Here is a 10,435-nt window from a genome sequence, read left to right as displayed (position 1 = left end):
GTGAAGTGGTGGGTATCGCTTATTTTTTGAGAAAAAGAGATAATTTTGTTGATTTTGTGTATTGACAATTGAAAGCAAGTAAAGAAACAAGAAACAGAAATCCAAAACAGATGGAATATAAATAAACTGCAAACGAACAATTTAAAACAACAAACTCAAAATAAAAAAAAATTCAATTCAAGAATCAAGATTCTCTCGAGTTCAACGAGTTCAAGAAAGTTTCACCCTTGCGTCAGACACAAAACTAATTCAGGCAAACAAATGAGAAAAAAACAATTAAAACAAAGCATTTGATAATCAACTACAGTCGGTGAAATCCAATCACGATTAATCTATGCCATCAATAACTTTTTGTACCGTATCTTCTGATCCTAAAGAGAACGATGTGATATTCTCTGCGTGTGAGGGAGTAATAAAGGTATCATTTCATAATACGATCCTAAATTATAGCATTTCAGGAAGAGATGTTCTTCCTCGAGAAAGCAGGAAAAACGGCCAAAAATAAAGAGGAATATCTAAGACGCTTTATTAGCATGAATGCTATCATTTCATTGTCGGTCATCTGATTCAAAACACGTTGAGAATTCACCAAATGTCAAATTGTTGTACCGTATCTTCTGATCCTAAAGAGAATGAAGAGATATTCAAGAAGAAATAACCTGTTTCTGGGATCTATACCTGGGTAATTTAGCCAGACGACGCTGATTGGCATAAGGGACTTGCACCCAATAAGATGAAGAAAAAAAACGGTTCGATTTTTCACAATGTCGGTGGGTAAGTGTCGATGGCTTTTTTTTTTGGGAAGAAGGGATATTTCAGCACATAGCTTATTTGAAGAAGAGATAATTTTCCTGATTTTGTGTATTAAAAATTGAAAAAAAAAATAAGAGCCATGTGGACATCCAATTCAGCGGCGCTTAGAGAAGTACACACCAAATGTGTGCAGGATAACTTTTTTGTATATATATATATTCAAATTATAATTTATATATTTACTATATTAATTAAAGTTAAATTTCTAGAATGAGTCGGACATATAGACTATAGTCGATGGACCCGAGACGAAAACTAAAAAATATTTTTTTATTGCAAAAAATAATTGTAAAAACCATAAGTATTTAAGAATAAATAATTCAATATCGTCAAGTATAGTAGAATATTATTGGGTTTTGTTAATTTGTTGAATAACATCTTATGACTATCGACTTTGATCACAACTCACCATATTTAATGTATAAATGTACATTGTGACTCAACATTATCGAAACTCCATAAAACACTTCATCAAACTAGTTAAATGTTCACTCTTTATTTTTTTAAAATTCAAAAAAACCAAAACTTTATTATTATTTTTTAAATTATTCAAACTGAACTTGAGAGAAAATCAATCTTAATCGATTATTAACAAAAATATTTAAATTGATCATTTTATTTAATACCGAGTTATATTTTTTTAATGTGAAATCTACTCAACATATAATTATAATAATAAAAATAATAATAATTTTGAGTCCCTCAAAAGGCGGCCCAAGGCGGTGGCCTCTTTGGCCCGGCTCTGTTCATAGAACAAACATTTTTTTATGTGTGTTGGTGATTTTTTTTATGTGTATTTGTTTTTTTTTTTTTTTTTTAAAGTCCATGAATATTCCTCGTATTTTTTCGTTAAACTTAAAATATAATTTAAATTCGATTAAATTTTTTTTTACATTTATTCGAATTTTCATTCAAATTAAACTATCTTACCTCTTTTAATTTTTCACTCAAATTTAAAAAAATAACGAACATATCAAATATCTTCCCTTCGGATTTATCGTTAATGTTTGTATTTGTAACAAGTCTGCTAATATATACATTATAAAAAAATTTATATTAGACTGTCTCACGAATTATTTTGTTACATAGATCTTCTGCCTGAGCCATGAAATGTATAATATTTTATGTCAAAAGTATTAATTTTAACTTCAGATATGAATCGGGTCAAATCATATCACGAATATAAATATATAACACAGTCTCACATGAGACTTACATATACATTAGAGTAGGTTTCTTCTAATACGGTCTCATAGGTCTATTTGTTAGACATATCAATTTGATCTATATCTAGAGTAAAACAATATTTTTGATTTTCAAGAATATAGTCAAATAGAAGATCCGACTCACAAAATTGACTCATGAAACGATCTCACATGTATTTTCGTATATTATTTGTAATGGTAGAAAGCACTGTGAAGATTTTTTTTATAACGATTAGTTCCATAAGCCTTTAAATAGACTCGTAAATTAAAATAATTTTGTTGTAACTGCATTTTTTAACGTTATAAAATGTTGCTACGTCTCTCTATTTTAAAGTTTAATAATAACTGATGATATGTTGGTAAATCAATAGTTTTGATTAGTATTTATTGATACATTCAAGAGTTCAATAATTTATACCATATCCTCTCTAATCGTAAGCTAGTAAATATTTAAGTATAAAAAATATTTTTAGACTATTATTAAGGCAAAAACTTGTATTAGACGGTTTCACGGGTCGTATTTTGTGAGACAGATATCTTATTTGGATCATCCATGAAAAAACATTACTTTTTATGCTAAGAGTATTATTTTTTATTGTGAATATCGGTAGGGTTGACCCGTCTCACAGATAAAGATTCGTGAGATCGTCTCACAAGAAACATACTCAATTATTTAATCATAGTTTTAAATATATAATTAAGAAGATTATCAACAACAAACTCCAGATGATGACAAAACGGAAGTTTCCTTGTTTATATATATTTTTTGGGCGATACCAAATTGGTAATTTAATTTCTAACATTATTTATCCCGATCAGAAGTAAATTATCGAGTTGATTGTAGTTAGAGATTTCAAAACGAATTGACCAGGCGTGCCAATAAATTATCAATCCAGCCCAACCCATCTTGGACGGCAGATTGGGTGGATATTTTTTTAAAAAAATACTAATAATATTTTTTTAAATAAAAAAAGTTAAAAACATTTGAAATCTTAAGAAAAAAAACATTATTAATTAAATAATTTAACCAATATTTAAAAGTATTAATTAAAAAAATTAATAGTGTATAAAATTAATTTATTGAATAAAATATGAAAAACAAACTAAAAAAATATTACAAGGTTGATTATCATTAAATTCATTCAATATAAGCCAAATAAAACTTACAAATATCTATCTCAAAAAAATTTACAAATACAATTATATATATATATATATATATAAATTAAAATAAAATCATGTTTTGACGAGCCAACCTGCCCTAACCCACAACTCGCGCGGACTCAACCCACTCAACCCATTTGGCCCGCCTCCAAGTCGGTTGAGATTTTCTCAATTGGTGAGCCCATCCAAATTTGATAACTCTAATTATAGTTTATTATAACCATTTGTAATAATATTTTATTTGAAATAATTAAGAATATTAATAGTGACATCGAAAATTATTTATCGAACTTTAAACAATACTAGACAGTGTTGTAAATTCTTAACAAAAGGAAGGATAAGTAAAAAGATAAAACCTTTTAACCTTTATCTATCAAGTGTGAGATGTACTCAACAATTAACTTGGTTATTAAATATAATTTATTTTAAATAATATTTATTTTATTTGAATATCATCCCTTCTTAGTGTCACACTTGATAAGATACACAATGTAATTTTTTTCCCCAGATTTTTTTACTAATTTAATATATTGATTATGTGAAATTTTATTTCCTAATATATACAATAGAAGTATACTGCATAAAGTTTTAACATAATAAATACCACACTCAATAACAATAATGAATTAAAAATAAAATATATAATTAAAATTCAATTCTATATTAAACATCTTTATCAAATTTAAAATTTACAATATCTATGTAGAATTAATGACCATTTTTATTTAAATGAAATATATTTAATTAATGACAAAAACTTGTTTGAGACGGTCTCACAGATCGTATTTTGTGAGACAGATCTCTTATTTGGGTCATCAATGAGAAATATTACTTTTTATGTTAAGAATATTACTTTTTATTGTGAATTTACCGTGAATAGTAGGTAGGGTTGACCCGTATTACAGATAAAAATTCATGAGATCGTCTCACAAGAGACCCACTCTTAATTAATACTAGTTACTGTGCACACGTGATGCGTGTGTGTATAGTCTTTTTTTATCATTATCGATGAACAAAAGTGAAATTTGACAAATTATGAAGGGAATAAATTGATATTTGAATTGTTAAAATAAAAAAAAATGTGTGTTGAAATTTAAAAAAAAACAAAACAAAATACAAAAATGTAATATTAGTATCATATAAGGGTAAAGTTGGAAGAAAAAGTTGGTGTCCCTTAAGTGATTACTATCATGTCTTCACCTTTAATAGAATAGAATAGATAACTCTACTATAACAATATTTTTATCTTACTCATTTATTTAAATTATATTATATTTATTTTCAACTAAAACTAAATAAATTCATGTGTTTTTAAGAAGAGAAAAGATAAAATTATATTAAAAATAAAAACGAAAGAGAACTACAAATAAAAATAATGTATTTTGAAACTAAATCAAATAAAATTAACCACGACCATATCATATGATTTTTTTTAAACTCGCCTTCATTGAACAATCAAACAACCAAAAATTAAATGGTTTTATTAAATTTGATCATGATATATTTTCCTTCCATGGAACGAATTCGAATTTTGAATTAGATAAATTTCTCGTTAAAATAAAAAAACATAGAATCGAGAAATAGAAACGAAGTTACGAGATTACAACACTATTTAAAGATTTAAAGGAATAATTAAGTGTGTATTTGGAATTAAAATTAAATTGAAAATAATAAAAGTGGAAATTAAGTGTGACTGATAAAATATGAGACGTAAATAAATCGTTAATGAGATGGTATTTTTAGGATCGTAATCCTTCACACTACACGTTAGAGTCAAATTTTAGTTTGATTATTTGACGTCTATCTATTTTTATGGATTTGGATCATCTACTATGGCTGAACATGTGTTGTGCTCTTTTTACACGAGATGAGCTGGGCATCTCGTTACGTCTGACAAGTTTTCAAATTTATGTGATGTCCATGAGATGATCAACTGATTATCTCGTGTAAAAGTGCACAGAAGGATTCTATTTTTATAGATCTCACGTGTCCAAATCAATTTCGAGTAAATAGCATGAATTGAACCGTTTTCCAAATATATAGTATGATGTACTAAACTCGTGTAATATTTGGGACATTTTTATGACATGGAGGAGGATGGGAGGTGGGACCTATAAAATCACCCATTTTGTTTAACGTAACGCCTTTTCCGCTACATGCAATGGAGGGATCTCAATAACCAACGTATTCTCCTTCTCTTGCATGCCCTGTGCCCTCTCCTCCATTCTTGTCACATAAACAGGGCTTTTTCCTCTGCCATCGGAAATCAATCAAACTCATTTCTGCTTTTGTTTGATCTCCACCGAGTCATAGCTTTTAGCCATCGTAATCTATCTGCTTCATTGGAGTTATGGTGCGGTGTATTTCTATGGGGAAAGATCGTTACTATTTATGATTAAATGGACAAGGCTACGCAGTTGAAGAGAGGGATCTCCCGCCAGGTCTCGACGGGTTCCTTGAGGAAGAGCGGGAAGTTCACTTTCCAGAGGCAGAATTCTCTCAACCCGAATAGGAGGAATTTCCGGTTCAGCTTTGGGCGGCAATCTTCGTTGGATCCGATTCGGAGAAGTGCGTTGGAGGATGACTGCGGCGACGGCGATGGGTTCGCTGTGCCGGAGAATCTAGATTCGACTATGCAGCTGCTTTTCCTGGCCAGTAGAGGGGATGTGAAAGGGGTCCAGGATTTGCTTGATGAAGGGGTTGACGTAAATAACATTGATTTGGATGGCAGGACTGCTCTGCATATTGCTGCATGTGAAGGCCATGTTGAGGTTGTGAGGCTTTTGTTGAGTAGAAGAGCCAATATCGATGCTCATGATCGGTGGGGAAGCACGGTACATATGTTTATCTATGCGATTTTTAGAAAGAGGGAAAATTTTGTGACCATGCTAGAAATGAATATGATCGATTATTGTTGGAATAGCAGTCAAAGTTTCTTTTAAAGTCGAACGGGATGCATTTTATGATATTTTTTCATTAAGGTAGGCTGCTGCTGATTCCAAATATTATGGGAACATTGAAGTTTATAACATATTGAAGGCCCGAGGGGCTAAAGTCCCTGTAAGTCTAATATTGTCCTTCTGTATGTTAAAAGTTTTTGTTCATTGGTGACACTCATGAAAATCGTATGCCATTTCCTAGAAAACCAGGAAAACGCCGATGACAGTGGCAAATCCTCGAGAGGTTCCGGAGTACGAGCTCAATCCAATGGACATTCAAATACGAAAAAGTGATGGCATCTCCAAGGTTGTTTTGATATTTTGGGAGCTATATATATTTTCCCAATTGATTATCCAATGTACTGCTGCTCGATGCATGTATAATATCTTATCATTCATCTGTCGAGTATAATTTTTCTAGTATGTAGTTGCAGACAGTTCATTTGTAATAAGACAATTTTTCCCCGTGTGCATGGGTGATTCATGGTCTGAATTTGTATATATTTATTTATATGTCTGACTTTTGACTTTTCATCCGTGGACAGGGATCATATCAAGTTGCTAAATGGAATGGCACAAAAGTTTCAGTAAAGATACTCGACAAGGATAGCTATATAGCCCCTGAATGCATGTATACATCCCCGTCTCTTCAGATTTTGTGCATCTTTCATTTTGGTTGAATGTTCTCTTTTTTTCTTTTGCTTGATCTATTTATGCTTTCAACCAGTAAAATTCTTTCTAAATTCAAATTTTAAAGGAGTATGCTGCTGATTTGACACATATTCAAAATAGTAAAATGAATTTTTCTGCCTCACAATCTTGTTTTAAGTTTCACAGCTTTGTCTTCAGTTGGTTGCCTTCTCAGGACGATATTGATACGTTTGTCTGACTTTTTGGACGTAGAATTAAAATTTGTTTTGAAGGGTGGGCATGGAACCTTTTGTTCTATTTAAGAAGACATACATACAAGATACAATCGTGTAGTTGGTGCCAAGATATTTATTTATGTTCTCCTCTGTTCTTTCTCTTAGAAATTAGCTCTTGTTTGTTCTCACTTCAGCGGCAAATAATAGTTTTAATGCATTAAACTATAGAAATGCTTTCAAGCATGAGTTAACACTGCTGGAGAAGGTCAGACATCCTAATGTGGTACAATTTGTTGGTGCTGTCACCCAAAATCTACCAATGATGATCGTTTTGGAGCATCACTCAAGAGTAATCATCCCTCTTTCTATGCATCCCCATACATGCCACACCCCCCTCCCACCCATACACACACTCGTGTTTTCATACATGAATAACTTGTTAAATTTGATGCTCATCGCTTACTTATAATTGAAATTCTCAGGGAGACCTTGGTAGCTACCTTCAGAAGAAAGGACGTCTGTCTCCATCTAAAGCACTGGGATTTGCCCTTGAAATTGCAAGGTGACAACAATTTTCCAAATTATAAGCATATTGAAATGTGTACTTTGTTGTTAGAATCATTGTTATGCCTTTGGCCATAATCTGCTTTATACGAGTGAGTACCACATTTGTTATTAGTGCAGACTGGTGTCTTGTTGAACATTTTTGATCTTATCTTCATTCTGTTGTCCTTGATTCGTAATTATTTGTATTTGGTTCTTTTTTTTTTCTCCTGGTGGTGCTTTTCTGCATTCATCCTTGTCCCCTTCTCTTTTTAAACGAGATTTTTGAATCATTCTATGTTGGACACTGAAATTTTGGATCTTGGTTCCTCGACAGGGGAATGAATTATCTTCATGCGAGCAAGCCTGAGCCAATCATCCATTGTGATTTAACACCAAAGTATGGCAACTAAATCTCAAGTTGATGTCTTGACACATGCATATTTATACTGTTTGCATCGAATAGTGTTTTTACTGTTTGCATCGAATAGTGTTTTAATATTTGATTATTGGTAAGGTGCCAGAAATATATTGCTGGATTGTGGAGGGCAGCTGAAGGTTGGAGGGTTTGGTGTCATTAGGTTATCAATAATGTCGCCAGACAAAGCAAAACTAGTGCAACCTGAGGCCATAGATCGTTCAAGTGAGGTTCCTTGTGTAAAATAGTTGGTACTGCTTCTCACTTTTGAGTTATTGACGAAGTAATTAAAATCATTTTCCTAGTATAATTCCATGAAAGACATTTAACATAGTTTGAAAAGGTGTAAAGGAATTTGGTCGAAAAATGTGTTTTGTTTTGGTACCAAGCAACACAATTATTTTTAACATGTTTCTATCGATCTGAATGCAGACTTGTACATGGCACCTGAAATTTACAGTGATGAAATATTTGACAAAAGTGTTGATGTACACTCATTCGGTGTTATGATGTATGAGGTATATTTTGTTTTCATGCATTTGGTGTTCCTCATTTATGGAATTTAAATACCCATACTTCTTTTTCTACCTGGTTTTTCAGTTAGCAAAAACAATTACATACATTAAGCCCAAAGAATTCGTGTTGTCTATTGTATGTCTGTTGAAATTTGGCTGAATGTTTACTCGTATGGCTTACCATATCAATTAGATATTGCTCCATAATTCTAAGAAGTTCTTTTCTAAGTTCTGTTTTTTCTACATCACTGAAGTCAAATATTGTTCTACAAAAACTGGTCTCAGTTCTCTTTAAATGAGAATTTGTTGGTGATTTTGAAGAATGGTCACCATTTGCTATGCTATTATGTCACTGCAGCCTGCAACCTCTATTTGAGAGGCTGTTTGGACTTTTACATGAGCCTTTTCATTATTTTTTTGTACACTTATCCATGGTTTTCGTGTTTAGATGATTGAGGGAGTGCGGCCATTCTCTTCCAAGTCCCCTGACGAGGCTGCTAAGTTAATATGCTTGGAAGAAAAGAGACCAGCATTCAAGTCAAAATCTAAATATCCTCCAGATTTAAGAGAGTGGGTCTTTTTTCTTTTTTCTTTTTTCTTTTTTTTATGTCATCCTTATTTTTGTGTTTGTTTTCACCTGTTGCTTAATCGGCCCTCTATGAAATTCTGACTGTTTATCTCAAGCTTCCATTAAGATGCTAATGTTAAAAGGATGGGAGGTCACTATATATTTTGGTACTTAGAATTAGTTTCCTCTCTTTAAACATTACTACTGTTTTCGTAAATTTGCTCCACGAACTTTTCAAGCACACAATGAGGACGAGTCCTTTTTGCTGGAATGTTATGTGTCTTCAGTTTAACCAAACTTTGTATGGGAAGCTTTTTTCTTGAGAAGATAATGAATTTTAATCCACATGAAGAATTGTCAATGTAATCTTTTACACTTTCCTTGCTGAGCACTGCTCACTTCTTTGTCCATACCATATATACTATGTTGCCTTAGGATATCAGATCAGTTTGAGTCGAAAAGCTAAAGTGTTGTCTTGTTCGTTCACTGTGCCACTTTTCAAGATAGGTTGATCGAAGACTGCTGGCATCCAGATTGTTCTGCACGACCAAGTTTTTCCGAGATCATTGCACGGATGAATTCGATTATTGCAAACTGTTCTAAGCATGGATGGTGGAAAGACACTTTCAAACTCCCTTGGTATGCTTATGCTTGCATTGTCTTCTCCTTCCGTTCACATACTTTTTTCATTGTTTGGTGTTTACTATCAATGACTCTCTACTGCTCAATGAATCATCAGCTTCTTTTGTCATTCGTGCAATCCTAATACTGTTCCCAGGAACATGATCTTTCAAAATATCAATTGTTTTGCTGCCAATAATGGCTAACATGACTTCTTCCATAGGATATGAGATGTGCGTGAGTTACCTATTGCGACAAGGCGAAGAACGAATGGTTCGACGTCTGTTGGCCAGCAGAGCAGAGCAGAGCAATGCAGCTTCATTATGGGAGGGAAGAAACTGAACATCTTTTTGACACAGCATGGAGGAATATATAGAAATGAATGATCTTTATCTTGTTTTGCAATGTTACACTGAGGTTTCAGTTGATCAAAGTATTTCAATAAGCAACCCCGATTAGGGACATAAAAGCCAATGAACTTCGAAGAAAACAGTCGTGATTACGATATTATTAGCATTTCATAAATGTTACACATACAACGAGATTTATAAATTAAGTTACAAAATACATTTGAAATTACAAAATTATCCTTATATATTATTTGAAAAACTGTTTCAAAAATACATTTAGGATGATTATACAAAACATATTTTCATTAACTCATGGGGAAGAAAATAAATAACATTAAATCTTAAATTATATGAAAATACACTCAATTTTATTTGTTTAAATTCAGTGTAATTAACAAAATCTAAATCATAATATTTGTCCAACAGCTTCAAA

The 10,435-nt window shown here is 31.9% G+C and overlaps 1 protein-coding gene across 2 annotated transcripts; it reads left to right on the top strand.

Moving 5' to 3' along the window:
* Nucleotides 1-5,319: 5,319 nt before the first annotated feature.
* Nucleotides 5,320-10,172, top strand: LOC142518615 (integrin-linked protein kinase 1). 2 transcript variants are annotated; one of them, XM_075621406.1, is made up of 12 exons: nucleotides 5,334-6,016; nucleotides 6,168-6,242; nucleotides 6,324-6,428; nucleotides 6,667-6,752; nucleotides 7,216-7,336; nucleotides 7,470-7,549; nucleotides 7,868-7,930; nucleotides 8,055-8,173; nucleotides 8,381-8,466; nucleotides 8,912-9,033; nucleotides 9,539-9,670; nucleotides 9,876-10,172. In XM_075621406.1, exons 1-12 carry the CDS (start codon nucleotides 5,582-5,584, stop codon nucleotides 9,880-9,882), a joined length of 1,431 nt encoding a protein of 476 aa, XP_075477521.1. In that variant the 5' UTR covers nucleotides 5,334-5,581; the 3' UTR covers nucleotides 9,883-10,172. The 2 variants fall into 2 exon arrangements, with proteins under 2 accessions (XP_075477522.1, XP_075477521.1); XM_075621407.1 differs by lacking the exon at nucleotides 9,876-10,172 and having other exon boundaries at nucleotides 5,320-6,016; nucleotides 9,535-9,671.
* Nucleotides 10,173-10,435: the final 263 nt, after the last annotated feature.

The sequence above is a fragment of the Primulina tabacum genome, chromosome 11 (assembly GCF_025594145.1).
Source record: "Primulina tabacum isolate GXHZ01 chromosome 11, ASM2559414v2, whole genome shotgun sequence".
Classification (NCBI taxonomy): Eukaryota; Viridiplantae; Streptophyta; class Magnoliopsida; order Lamiales; family Gesneriaceae; genus Primulina; species Primulina tabacum.
The sequence above is the reverse complement of the archived record's forward strand: the minus strand, read 5'-3'. Positions and strand labels throughout refer to the sequence as shown.